Below are 14,716 nucleotides of genomic sequence, written 5' to 3'. Positions count from 1 at the left end.
TACAAACACATGATGATCTTATAGAAGATGATGCAGTGCTGTAGATTAATCAGTATGTAATTAAAATGAGCTCAACGTTAAACGTCTACAGCAGTAAAATGCAACATTAATGCAGCAGTAACATTAATCTAAAAACATCCAATATTAAAACAGTCCATTTTACTGCACAATGTGTACTTTTACTTTTGATACGTTAAATAAAATTTGCTGATAATACTTTTACTTAAGTCAGGTTTTGACTTTTATTTAAGTAAAGATCTGAATACTTCCCCCTCCACTGACTCTAACAACATGCAATGATTCAGTTGTTCATAAGCAACGTGTGTGTTGAAATAGGAAGAACATTTAACGTTGGAAAATTACTGCCTCTGAAACATCCGGCCTGGTCTGATGTGACTCACATAAATCTGCCACTGCAGATGTTGAGCTTGCTGTTTTGCCTCCTTCTGTCTGCAGAGGCAGATCCTGCGTTCACTCAAGTGCAATTTTGAGGCGCTTGTACTTCACTTGAGTATTCCCTTTTAATGCTAAGTTATACTTCTACCCCACTAGATTTCAGAAGGCAATGCTGTACTTGTCACTCGGTTGGGGACCACTGGACTAAACTACCAAATTGGACAGTACAATGCTGTTCACACATCAGCATCCGCAATCTAATAATGTCACATATAATAATATCAGTCACAGGCTTCTCAGCTGAAGAAGTGCTTTGACTTTGATACTTAAAGTACATTTTGCTGATAATACTTCCCTGCTTTTACTTAGGGAGGATTTTAAATGCAATTTTACACACTTTTGCTTCACATTGAGTATTTTTACACGGCTGGTTTTTGGGATCTGAGTAGTTCTTCCACCACTGTGTGTCCAGGCGCTGCTGCTTTCATCAAACCTAAAACCTCTTCATCCAAAATGTATCACACACAGAGACGCACAAAAAGCAACACAGCAGGATACTGCAATTCAAATATCTGTGTGGTTTTATTCCAGCTTATATTGAGGATTGTGGCACCAGTCTGAGTTTACGCAGTGGAACGATCCGACTGGCAAACCTTTCAGATAAATCATCATGCCAACAAGTCGTACTGCATCTACCTCCATTCAGGCAGAAGAGGGCAGTATCCTCCACCTTTATCTCACAACGTCCATGCCACACTGACCATCCCAGAGTTAACCCATGCATAGAAGTACTCCTCCAGTTTCACAGTGAACCCAATATTGGTTTGAGGAAAGAAAAAAAAAAAACAAAATCCAGCGGCGTTGTCGCTCCTGCCACTTTGTAGAAGGCACAGATCGTAAGAAGCTTGGCCGAAACGGTTCAAGAGCACATTGAGACGCCAACAAGCAGCCAAAGAAAACAACCACGGACGAGTCGCACCATGAAGGACAAACTAACATGAGATCTAATCAGGCAAAGTAATGCGCCGTTCCTGAGATGAGATCATTTGGTTTCTCGACAGGAGTACACAGTGCCCCTTGTATCTGTTAGCAAGAAAACAGGAAATACTGTGAACCAAAGAGGCAGAATCAGATTTAAAAAGTGACATGACTTCGATAACAAATGAATTCCCACCAATGAGCCAGTGAGAAGATGACGGAGACAGAAGAGCATCTCATTATGACTAATGATTAGAGAATGAATTACTTAAACACATACAGCACGGATTCGGTGTCAAATATGTAATGCTAACACGCCCTCGCAGCCTCAGAGGCCTTTGTTGAAGTAGACACGTTGAATGGCGTCTCCGTACTTTGACACGATGGACTCTCGCAGCTCGGGCTCCAGCTTGGACACAGGAATAGAGCTGTTAGAGAGAGAGAGGAGGGAGCATGTGGACAGGCGGAGAGGAGAAAGAAAAGACGAGGAACGCGGTCAGAACGTACTCTGTCTGATTACACAAACTGATGCCGGTTTGTTTGCTTGTGCAGAAGGTTTCAGACTGAACAAACTGTGGGGAAACAGCACCAAAGAGTTTGGGAGAACACAGAAAAATAACTAAATGTATGAGCACAATTAAGAAAGTAAGCTGCTAGTTATTTGCAGAACATCGTGGTCAAGAACATTTTCTACAACTCTTCTTAAAATATGGATTTTGTCAGGAGTCGAGCTGCAAGAATGTGTGAAAAAATCACGTCTGGTTGCCCTGCGGCTGTTACGACACTGATTTTTAATTCCCTATAATGAGTTAGTGAGCCAGGAGTTCTGCTCTAAGTCTGTATAAACTATATGTGTTTACAGACAATAGTTTTACAAAGTGTTCCTGAGCTCATGTACTAATCTCCTTTATCCAATCATGTGTTCACAAAGTGGTGATCGACTGAGCCTTTCCAGGATGCCCCTTTCATACCCAACCATGATGCTATCACCTGTTACCAATCAACCTGTTTACCTGTGGAATGATGCAATATTTCCATCCATCCATTATCTATACCGCCTATCCCTTTCGGGGTTGCGGGGGGCTGGAGCCTATCCCAGCTACAATGGGCGAGAGGCGGGGTACACCCTGAACCGGTCGCCAGCCGATTGCAGGGCCACATGCAAAGACAGACAAACATTCACACTCACACTCACACCTACGGACAATTTAGAGTCATCAATTAACCTAATGAGCATGTTTTTGGTCTGTGGGAGGAAGCTGGAGTGCCCGGAGAGAACCCACGCATGCACGGGAAGAACATGCAAACTTCACACAGAAAGGCCCCGCCTGACCCGGGGATCGAACCAGCAACCTTCTTGCTGTGAGGCACCCGCACTACCTGCTGCGCCACCGTGCAGCCCCTTGATGCAATATTTCATTAAATGTAAAGATTTTCTCCCACTAATTATCACATTTGGTGACCCTCTGATGGGTCGACCCCTCGGCTGGGAACCATCCATCCATCCATTGTCTATACCCGACCATCCCTTTTCGGGGTTGCGGGGGGGCTGGAGCCTATCCCAGCTGTCAACGGGCGAGAGGCGGGGTACACCCTGGACCGGTTGACAGTCAATCGACAGACAACCATTCACACTCACACCTAAGGACAATTTAGAGTCACCAATTAACCTAATGAGCATGTTTTTGGTCTGTGGGAGGAAGCTGGAGTGCCCGGAGAGAACCCACGCATGCACGGGAAGAACATGCAAACTTCACACAGAAAGGCCCGACCCGGGGATCGAACTGGCGGCCTTCTTGCTCTGAGGCACGCGCACTGCCTGCTGCGCCACCGTGCCGCTGGTTGGGAACCACTTTGGCTAAACTACCAAGAACTACCAGAACAAGCACATAATCATAAAAAAAATCACTGATCTGGGTTGTACAGAAACAGGTTTGTTACCATCTCTGAGGGAAGAGGGAGCAGGCGGCAGGCACCATGAAGATCAAACTTTAAAAAGACAAGAACAAAACAAAGTTACTTCTCTCCATGAAACACCCCTGAGCAAATTCAACCCCCCCGTGACTCCCTCTACTCACAACACTCCCACCATCATCACTTGAATGGGTCCGTGGAGATACGTGATTCTCTGTGAAAAGACAGAAGAGCCTGAGGACGGACGCTTTCAAGCGGAGGAGCTTAGCAGGAGGACGGAAATGAAGCTAAAGGTCTGACCTGCATGAACTTGTATTTTTCCAGCCTCTGCATGATGATGGGGAGGATGACTGATAGAAGAGAAGAAGAAAAGAAGTCAAGAGAGGAAGACGAGGATAAGGTGGAAGAGCTCGATGGAATATTAACATACTCATTCCTGGAGCGGCCATGGTGACCCGAGAGATGACCACCTGAGTGATGCCTTTCACTGCCGCTTTCTGCAGGAGAGACACAGCAAGAGTTAAAGGCGGTTTATGAGCGCTAAATGAAAGCTGCTGTGTTTGTATTTCTAAAATAAAAGTGTGTCTGACCGTGGAGTGGCCCAGTTTGTTGCCGTTTTCATCCGTCACGGCAATGCCATTCAGAATTTCCCTGAAAAAGTGACACAGAAGGGAAGCAGAATGTAAATCATTGTAGTTTGCTAGTTAGCTAAACTTGCTATAGTGATTATGTCACATTGCTAACTCTTTCCTTTAGTTTGAGCCAAAACTAGCTCTGTTTAGCTGTTGTAGCTTGAAATAGAGGAAATCAACATGACAGGATCAATACAGTTAAAGTCAAATCAGCAGAGAGGTTCAGATTCATCCTCTGGGAACCATGAATGTCTGCACACATGTGACACCAATCTGTCCAATAGCTGTTGAGATATTTCAGATATTGAGGCTATCTCCAGTCCTGTTAGCATGGCTGGAAAAACAACATATATACCGACATCTAACATTATTCTTTTTTGAGATGTTACACTCAAATTTGGTCTCCACACATCACTCCATGATTACAGCCCCGACAAAAAGCTGTGGCAAAGATCTACTGAGCTCAGGACTCACTGTTGCCTCATCATGGGAATGTTAACACAGTTAGCCGCTGCCACCGCCACAAAGGGGACCCAGCGAGCCACAAGAGGAGGAGCTTTCTGCAGCGTGAAGACAGAAAAAAAAAAGAAAAAAAGTCAGGTGAAAAAGTATTAGCATCAAAATACCGAAAGTGACGACACTTTATGCAGAATGGCTGCGGGATAATGGTCACTACCCACAATTCACCTGGTCCAGATCATGACTGGCTTTAAAAGAGGGCTAATGCTGCTAACAGGAAACACATCGGAGTGTTTCAGTATTTCACATTATCAGGATGACTTTAGTGACAAATTCAGCACTATACGTGTGTGTGTGTGTGTGTGTGTGTGTGTGTGTGTGTGTACCTTTGTGTAGAGGTTGAGTCCAACTGCTGTTGCTAAAGCTGTGCTGGTCGCCGTAACGTAGGCGACTCCAATCTGCCTGAGAGAGACAATGAAAACCTTTTTCAGATGCAGAGTAGAGACACTGATGGCTTCAGTGACAGCCGCTCATCATTCAGAGGAGACTTTCACGTCAGGCCTCATTCAGATGGTTTAAAAGTTCAATGACATGAAGGAAAACGAGCGTCTTCGTCCTCTCAGTTGGCACTTAAATTATTTTGCATTAAATAATGACGCATTCTCATCACAGTGCAGACAACAGCTGCATCGATTCATTGATTAGCCTATCGAAAGACCATCATTTCAGACATTTTTAACTGAAAGTGTCAAACATTCGCAGGTTTTTTTGGCATTCATGTTGATGCATTACAGGCTTTCAAGGAAACAGTAAAAAGGCAGAGAATCGACCGGCATGACAGTAAACTCTTACTTGGGAGTGATGGGGGAGGCGGCGTTACGGTTCGTGTAGTTGACCAGAGCGTTGAAGGACTGATTCACCCACTGCCAGAACACCACAGCAGGAACTGTCCTAGAAACAGACAGTGATGAAACCTCTAAAGCTTCCTCTGTGAAATGTGGGCTGCAGGGACGGCAGCTCGCTCTCTCTGCCCCTCAGTACCTGTAGAACTGCAGCATGCAGCCGGTGATGGCCATGCCTCCAGGGACCTGGAAGGACATGCGGCCGATGAGGTTCATGCGGTCGCCCGTGTCCGGGTGGAAGGCCGAGTCGTACAGCTTCTTGGCGTAGTGGAGCTGCTCCTCCGTGGTGCCGGGAGGGACGGACCCCGCCCTGCAGAGCACCAAAAACACACATGTTGAACACATCAACACAGGCCTGCAGGAGACATCTTCGCACCATCGATTACATGCAGACACGTTCACTTTTTCTTTGTCTTTAGCTAATTTTTCATGTTTAAACTTGCAGAAGTTAAACTGCAGACCCCAGGGTGTGAGGCAAAAAGACGGAGGAAGTCCACCCGAAAACAGAATTCACATACTGTGCGCTACATCTGTACTTCTGTCTGATATATTATACTCACTTAATCTTTAAAAACCTGTTCAGGCTCATGTGTTTTTGCACCAATTAGAAACAAACATTACCTGAGAGACTTGGAGTACAGTTCATTATAATGACCAAACTTATAGAAACAGCGTGACATATATTAAGTTTTAGGTTGTATTTCCTCTCAGAAAACGTGCGTGAGGATGGTCATGCTATCAGTAAATTACAGTTCCAGCCTCTGTGTGAAAGCATGTTCAGTTCACATTCGCTTTTTATCTTCTTACCTGCAGCTTTCCACCAAAGCTTTGGCCTCATCCAGGCGTGAGTCGGGTAGGACCGCCGTCCTGCAGTCTGTGATGTTGAAGAAGTGTTTCAGTCGGCCCATAAACGTGGCCTGATCCCATCGTGGTGCGTCGATGTCGAATGAACTCAGAGCCATCGTGGTTTTAAAAAGCAGTCCCAGCTCACTGCATTAAAAAGTTAAAGTCTGCAGACGGTCGCTCGGCAGCTGCAGTCGAAACCTGGAGAAAACAGGGGAATAATAACAGAATGAGCTGGAAATAAAGAAGAGACAAGAGGCCGGCCGGCTCTAACGAAGACCTACGCTGGTAGAAATGACTTACACGCATGTTTCTTGTCGGTTTTTCACAGCCGGGGTCACGACTGCTGTCAAAGCAGCCCGGCCTGTTCTAACATTAACAGAGTTTGAGCTCAGTGGGTCACAGAGGGACAGACCGTGTTACCTTTGAACTCCCATTCCCACAGAGTGAGTCTGTGTGTGTGTGTGTGTGTGTGTGTGTGTGTGTGTGTGTGTGTGTGTGTGTGTGAACTATCCAATGGAAAGCCACCAAAAACCACCAGCTTAGACCTCCAATTTTCCCATTAATCCATAATTTGACCTTTTTTATAAAATTGCTTTTTGTAATGTGCAAAAGCACATGGAGCTGCATCCATTGGTCAATTAAACAATTAGTTTAAAAATATATTTATCTTTACATTAATTTTTTCAGGCATTTTTCAGGAAAAGATGAAAAAACTGGTTTCAAAGAAGATTTTCTTTGCATTATGCAATTGTCAATTCAGTAACTTTGGGTTTTTGTTGGTCAAAACAAACATTGTAAAGCCAAATTTTAGGCTTTATTTAGTTTTTTTTAATGTCTTATAGACTAATAAAATCAGAAAATAATTGGCACATTAAATAAGAGTGCAAACCGTTCACTGCTGTCACGTTGGACTTGAACCCTGGCCAGTCTGGTGGGCATGAGGTCAGCCGCCCTTTGGCTCGAGCCCCCTGCCAAGCTGCTGCACTTGCTGCCTGCCAGCGAGCGCTCTTGGGTTCAAACCCGACACAGCCCTGAACAAACACAGACTCTTGTTCCTCCCTAAAAATTCTCAAGGGCCAAACTTCCTCTAGAAATCATTGACCACATCCTGGTAAATGGTTCCACCGGTTGTCATTTTGGGTTTCTGCAGCTTCAGCACTCTGTTTCCTATTACCCAACCGGAGGAATCAGAACCTGCTGACTGCAGCCCAAACTACCCAAACATCCCTCTGCGCATCTTCATCACTACATTACTAATTATTTACCGGTATTCTGTGAAATCTCACAACACAAGTCTGCCTCGTGTGGTTCAATCTTCGGTAAATAAGGAGAGGAGTGTATCAGTGCTCTCAGTCTGGTTGGAACTGGATTGTTTCTGGAGCTATTTGTTTAGAAAGTAGGTGAAGGTCTGTTGAACCTTGTGGAGAACACTGCACATGAGCCAGAAGTCAACACTGCATACATACCGCAACATATCTATAAGGATACATAAACAAACACTGGGCCTGGCTTCAGAGGATGAAACTGCTGCTCCCTGCATGGAAACTGGGCCTTGTTTTAAAGACACTGTATGTAATATCCTGCTAATATCAAAGGTCTGTCTGTCCTTTGATTTTCTCCACGACTGTTGATCCGATCAGCTTCACATTTGGCAGGTGTGTTGCTCAGGACTCAAGGAAGCGCAGTGTCGAGTGTGGAGAAGTTTGGATGACCGGTTCTAGAGAGAGCTGAGAAACATCAACCTGCAGAGATGGAGAGCCCTCACAGTTCTCGACGCAGCTGTTCCAGATGCAAATTTGATTTAACAATAAACTGTCTGAAGCTGGTGTGGTTTTGTCATATTACTGTGTTGTTAATAAAGTTTAGTTTTAGATCTAGAACTGCGGAGGGTCTCCGGCCCTGCAGGTCGATCATGTTGAGGAAGCTGCAAGCTGCAACACCGGAGGCCAAGCAACCGGCCCGTTCCCAACAGGGCGTTTTGAAAGGAGTACAAATGGAGAGACCGAAAAGAACATATGAAGGCTGCAACTAAGATATCACGAAAACAAAAGAATTCAAAAGTTCCAGATGCTAAAATGTGAATATTTTCTGCATTTCTTCATCTTCTATGACAGGAAAGTGAATACCTAAACGACTAAGAACTGGAGCTGGGATTATGAGTCGATCAATCAGGCAGTCGATCAACAGAATCTGCAGCTATTGGGATGATCGATTACTTGTTTCAGTCTCCAAGCACAAAGGCCAAACCTGCTCCTGCTTCTTAGCTGTGTGGATTTTCTGCTTTTCTTCAACACACACTGGGAATGGCATTTTTTCCACTATACTGTGACCATTCATTCAAATCACATGATTACTTAAGAAAATAACTGAACATTTTGGATCATTGCTGCTTGGACAAAACAAGCAGTTTGAACTAGTCAGTTTGGGAAACTGCAGTGGACAGCTGTTATTCATTTGCAACATGTTTGACTAGATTAAATAAATTAATAAACCATGAGGATGGTAGTTGCAGGCCTGCATACGAGGGAAGGCAGAGTTAAAACACTGCAGAATGGTTGACACAAACTGGAGGGACTGGAAGAAACTTCACCAGAGGCTCAACAAACAGGATCTACAGGCCAGAGCACATCCAGCATCTGATAACTACCGCCCAATCGGTCAATCAACGCACAAAATGTACAAATGTGTGTATATATACAGCTCCTTAACAAAGACAAACTGGATGTGTGGACAGAACGAGGTCTTGTGTTCAGTCTACCGAATACACAACTATGAAAAGAGTGAAGTCAGTCGGAACTCAGAGTGATGCAACTCAGTACTCGAGTTTCCAGCTGAGTCTGACTTCAGCAAGAAGCACAAAAAAGAAGGAACACACACCGAGCCGAAGCATCGACACACAGGCTGCGATCTCTAATGACAAAAAGCAGAATACATACCTCAGTTTCCTCAGCCGCCCTGTAGAGCAACCTGTCAGGTAATCAAATGTGCTCATGTGGCATAGTAAGGACGGGCGCACGTGGCATGTCGTCCTCCAATCACGAGCTGGGGCAGCTCCCTGCGTGAAAACCGGCGAAAACCGAACCTGACGCTTTGTTACGCTTTTATCTACTACAAAAATAAAAGAGCCACGGTCAAGATGTTGGCTATAACTGGCCAAACGCTTGAGTTTACGGCTGCTGTGACACGTAACTGTTAAGCTAACTAGCGAGCTAATTATCTCTCTGACAATATGGCGGCTTTGTTTTGCGTCTCGTGTAGACATGAAGCAGATGTGTGTGCAGTAACTTATTGTAATGTCTGTAGACAAGACGTGTCCCCGAAATGAAACATGTGGTGCTACTATTGGCCTACATTTGAATTATTTACCAGGCAGCTAGCTTAACTCGTCCTCCATACTTGGGGTTGTGCTCGAGCCTGTGCGTAACTGTGCGTATGACGTCACCCGCCCCTTAGTAACCCTCGGCGGCGTCTCCAGGAGAGAAGGCAACAAGATGGTGAGTTTAATTTATCGCAATAATTAGCCAATAACTGTTAACATCAAGCGCAAAATGTGCAAATATTCGCATTAAGTAACGCTCACTTGAATGCAGTTGCGCTTTAATGGCTGCCGCGGCTCGCAACTTTTCGAGAAAAACACTGAACTGCAGAAGCTGCCTTGTTGCTTCGTTCAGTTATCTGGGGAGATTAGCTTAGCACGGGCACGTTAGCTGCGTTTAGCTCACGTTTGCGTGCCGTTAACTAGCCTCGTTCTGAAACAGCCAGCCGGCAAGGCTCAAGAAAAAGAAAGATAATGTGGCGAACTACTCACACGATTTGCTGTTGTCCTCATATAACGGTACCGTTAGGAGCGGGCTCGCTCATCCCAAAAGAAATGCACTTCCACGGCCTGTAAGCGAGGAGCCCGGGTGGATGGAAGGAAGAAAGAGAGATGCATTTCTGCAATGGTGGCTAGCTGCAACAGTGCTCCCCCTGTCCCCCCGGCAAAGTAACATCACATGGCTGCTCTCACCGATTGTTGCAGGGATTGCTGTCCATCCTGCGTAAGCTAAAGAGCACGCCAGACCAGGAGGTTAGGATACTGCTGCTGGGTCTGGACAACGGCGGCAAGACCACCCTGCTCAAACAGCTGGCATCAGAGGACATCAGCCACATCACCCCCACACAGGTACGGAGGAAAGTTTCATGCACACACCTCCGGCAAACAGACATAATACAACACGGGTGGGTGGCCTTGCTCCTTGCAGATGTATGGATTGTTCTGCTTCTTCTGTCTAACCTGCCAGATGTTTGATGCTTCCTCCAGGGATTCAACATTAAGAGCGTGCAGTCTCAGGGTTTTAAACTGAATGTTTGGGACATCGGAGGACAGAGGAAGATCAGGCCGTACTGGAGAAACTACTTCGAAAACACTGATGTGCTGGTGAGCCTGGCGCACCAAACACAACAAAGACGTCACGGTTTTGATCCACTCATCGTTTATCACACATACACTGAGGACCTGCTGCTCATGCTAACAAGGAGAACTTCCATTCTGTTTCAGATTTATGTCATCGACAGCGCTGACAGAAAGAGATTCGAGGAAACGGGTCAGGTATGCACTGCATGTTTTGCTTGGTGATGGTGTGCATTTACTGTGGTGTTCTCAATTCGCTCCATCATGTTTTGTAGAAAATGTCCCCAAATAGTGAAGAATGTCCATCACATTTTCCCAGACTGTCTTCAAACCTCTTGTTTTGTCTGACTCCTAAAAAAACATGAAACCCCCCCCCCAAAAAAAATATTCACTTTTGAGAAGTCAGAAGCACTGATTTCATCTATTCATCCATTAATGAGATGGATGACGTTTGAGCATTTCCCCTTGAACACTGTGTTAACGTTGACTTTCACATGTTTTTATTACACAATAGACTAATTTCAGTGCAGAGGCCTTATAGATGGTTCAAGGATTTAAGCAGGTCCAAACCAGTCTCACAGGAATCAGGTCTTCATATCTGTGAGCTTTATCACTTGAGTCCAAGTTTCAAGTTTTGAGTCTCCAGCTCAGCTTTTTATTAACATGAAGCGCCGGAGTCTGCTCTTGTTCTGTCGCAGTGTGTGTGTGTGTGTGTGTGTTTATGTATAATTAACAGATGTTCATGTGTGTTGCAGGAGCTGGCCGAATTGTTGGATGAGGAGAAGCTGAGCGGCGTTCCTGTGCTGATCTTTGCAAACAAGCAGGACCTGCTGACAGCCGCCCCAGCCTCTGAGATCGCCGAGGGTCTCAATCTGCACACCATCCGGGATCGCATGTGGCAGATCCAGTCCTGCTCGGCCCTCACCGGTGAGGGGATTCAGGTGAGCGAGCGTACAAGCCCAGCTTTCCCTTTTTTGCCTTTGTTTCTACCCGCCGTTGTTCTCACCGTGCTGCCATTTCTGTTTAATTCACTTTCAGGAGGGCATGAATTGGGTCTGCAAGAGCGTCAACTCCAAGAAAAAGTAGCTTCGCTTCTAGTACTCTTCTACTCAGGAGGAACAGCTGCAGCAAGCACACACACATACACTGACACACATCGCACCCTCCTGAGCCTTAGTACGATGGGATATACCTGTGAATGTAAACACACTACTAATCCAACATGGACTTGGAGTTTTTAACCCCCTGCATTCGCTCATCGCTGATGTTTACTAATCTCAACACATTTTCCCGCATTGGCCTCCACAAAGAGGAGGGAGGTTTGACTTCAAAGGGGACCCATGCCAGGAAATCAACCCCCTCCACCCAGACTACCCACGTCACCACCGCTGCCCCGGCCAATCCCAGCCGCCGTCCACAGCCTGTCACAACCTCAGACATTCCCATTAAACTGCTGTCTTTCATTGGAATTCCAGCATGCTCTTTAAACCGGTTTTCACATCTTTTCCTCCACCTCAGTCTTACAGGTCGATATGTGTTGTTTTTTTTTAATCATTCCACGATAGCTGGAAGCGCTTTTCCTGCTATGGCTCTGTTTGAAGTGAGGTATATTTTTGTAATTGTTTTATTTATGGTGAAGTAGAGCGTAGAGTGCTTTCAAACGACGACTGGTGTGGCGTGTGTGATTTCAAGGATGTTGGAGAAACGGTCCAACTCTCCCCACAAAGAATAATACTGTACATGTTAATATGTATAAAAAAAGAGGAAATTAAATGGTTAAGAGGAACTACACTTTTTGGATTCAGTGTAAATAGCTCGGCCCTGTGTTCATATGTGACGTTATGCGCATGTTATAGAGTATAAGTTACTCTGTAGTCTATAATGTTTGCATAATGCTGGTAGATTTTTAACAGCGGTTTACGTACTTTATGTCCCAATGCATTTCATTGTGCTCTTTGGGTTAGTGAGGGAATTCACTCTCTTGGCTTTTCCTTTTGATATTCTTGAATGTAATCTGTCCAGAACTGAAGGTACTGTATGTGAATAAAAAGATAAGAAAATTCAGACATTGTTGAATTTTATGTTTTTTTTGGATTAAGTTGCTTTCTGCACTCACATGCTTTAGTTCACTCACATCATGCAGGGGTTTTTTGTTTTTATCTTAACAGATTGTAGCGGTCACACACCAGCAGCAGGTGAAGTCAGCTGTTTGTGACAACAACCGAGTGTGGAGGACTGCGTGGAGACAGCAGCTCTGTTGAATTAAACAAAGCATTGCATTTGTTGTTAAAATGTGTGAGAGTAATGAGATTACTTGTCTCAAAGGAGAACTCTTTTGAAGCTCTGAGAAGCAGTTATGTTATTATACATGTCCAAAGTGACTGAATAGTTCAACAATAATTCAAATGCACCAACTGTACCAACTAATACTCTGCAGATCAGTGACGCAGGCTCAAAGTGAAGAACACAATGTCTTCATAACAAACTCTGTGCCAGAAAAGGTAAAAAACAAACTTAAGGGTCCATTTAGGACTTTTCCTTAAATTACAGGAATTTATTATTATTATTATTATTCACCTATACTTGTGGTTTCTGCAGATAAATCTAATGAGATGATCTCTAGGAAAATGAATAAGACCAAACAAAAATTTTCCTCCCATTTTTTTTTCTCATTTATCTCTAAATTTTACTTCTTTTGAGGTTAACAATGAACCTTAAAGCTCAATATAGAGCAGCTTTCCATCTTCAGGTTCCTAAAACTATTCAAATCAAACAATGTGAGACGGGGGAAATCACTCTCTGATGTCCATCCTGCAAAAGGAGGACACCACACTTCTATTAAAGGATTTAAAAAACAGGAACTTTTTCTTTTCTAGCAGACAGGCGGTGCTGCTGTATCCACCTGGTTGGGTAAACGCCTCATGGCCTTGAGGCCGAGCAGCAGAGGCTGTGCAGCTTGAACCCCACCCCCCCACGTTGAACGAACTATCTGGAATGCACAAACTTAATCCACCTGCAGGGCACAGAGGGCTGCAGGTACACATGAGACCACCTGCATACCGGTGATGCCTGCATGTTAGAGGGTTGTGGTGGATGAAGACAACATTGCCTTCTTCCTCTTTGAGGTATTTGAGCTCACCATAACAGTGTTAAAGTTGTAACATGTCCTCCAACAAAACTAAGAGAAAAAGTCCTGAAAAATATTCTTTTTTTCCTCTTGTTACACAGGATGTAATACTTTCACAACTGGCCCAGAAATGTGACGTCCAGTTCTCTGGTGAATTCTTTAGTTAATGCAGCTCCTGTGAAGGCTCCACCCAGCTCAGACTGGATTCAGATCTGTGCTGCTTTTGGCTTTTCATCACAGGTTTACGTGGTTGGACAGTGGGAGGCCCTCATGAGCGGTGGTCTGATCACTTTCCTGCCCAGTCAAGGGCTGGCTTGGATCCATTTATTGCTTATTCAGGCAAAGCTGGGAGCACATCCCATCGGCTTCGGTCTCTGGGTTCCACCAAAGGTGGTCACATGACCTGTATTTTCTATATATGATCAACCTGAGCATCTGCTCGTGTCTGTATCTAATCTACCTGAAAGGTGCAGAACAGGAGCTTTGTGATGTTTTCTCTGGCTGATGTAATCCCACTAGAATCACTTTAAAGGTGCAAGTCCAGGCTCTTGAAACACCACAGCCACACAAAAAGGAAACCTGAATCTGTAAGCATTCAGGAAGCTGGATCAGAGGATGGATTTGTCTCAAAAATGCCTGGAAGTTCCCATCAGCCTCAGCTGCACTTTGTCTTCAGTGCTGATTAGCAAATGTTAGCATGCTAACAAGCTAAGCAAACATGGCAAACATGTTAAACACCAAACATTACAGCTGCTAAACATCAGCATGTAAAAACACATCAGCATGTTAGCATTTAGCTTATAGCACCACCATGCATAAGAACAGCCTTATTATTTATTTTCAGACGTCTTTGCTTCAAAATATCCATGCAGACTTCTTTTACTCTTATAATACGCTCACTATTTTACATCATGAAGACGCTTTTTATCAACATGTCTGTAATTCAGCCTCACAGGGCAGCAATGGCTGTTGAGCCTTTGTCTTATTCCTTACTGACTTTGCATCCTGTGTTCTGTATTTCTTTGTCTTGTGGCTGTAAAATTAATTTTAAAGCTTCTAGAGACGGCGT

General features: G+C 44.6%; 2 protein-coding genes across 2 annotated transcripts; one reads left to right on the top strand and one right to left on the bottom strand.

Annotated features, from left to right (window-relative positions):
- Positions 1-954: 954 nt before the first annotated feature.
- sfxn2 (sideroflexin 2) lies at positions 955-9,545 on the bottom strand. The gene is made up of 12 exons (XM_070990289.1): positions 9,064-9,545; positions 6,089-6,325; positions 5,421-5,591; positions 5,232-5,330; positions 4,766-4,841; positions 4,395-4,480; positions 3,879-3,939; positions 3,719-3,785; positions 3,589-3,638; positions 3,453-3,502; positions 3,316-3,363; positions 955-1,802 (listed from the first exon to the last, which is right to left on the bottom strand). The coding sequence occupies exons 2-12, from the start codon at positions 6,241-6,243 to the stop codon at positions 1,703-1,705; spliced, it is 963 nt and encodes a 320-aa protein (XP_070846390.1). The 5' UTR covers positions 6,244-6,325; positions 9,064-9,545; the 3' UTR covers positions 955-1,702.
- arl3b (ADP ribosylation factor like GTPase 3b) lies at positions 9,527-12,580 on the top strand. Its single transcript, XM_070990290.1, has 6 exons — positions 9,527-9,621; positions 10,149-10,292; positions 10,431-10,547; positions 10,668-10,718; positions 11,276-11,461; positions 11,559-12,580. Exons 1-6 carry the CDS (start codon positions 9,619-9,621, stop codon positions 11,604-11,606), a joined length of 549 nt encoding a protein of 182 aa, XP_070846391.1. The 5' UTR covers positions 9,527-9,618; the 3' UTR covers positions 11,607-12,580.
- Positions 12,581-14,716: the final 2,136 nt, after the last annotated feature.

The sequence above is a fragment of the Chaetodon trifascialis genome, chromosome 21, assembly GCF_039877785.1.
Source record: "Chaetodon trifascialis isolate fChaTrf1 chromosome 21, fChaTrf1.hap1, whole genome shotgun sequence".
Taxonomy (NCBI): Eukaryota; Metazoa; Chordata; class Actinopteri; order Chaetodontiformes; family Chaetodontidae; genus Chaetodon; species Chaetodon trifascialis.
Note: the sequence above shows the minus strand (reverse complement) of the source record. Positions and strands in the feature narration are given on the sequence as shown.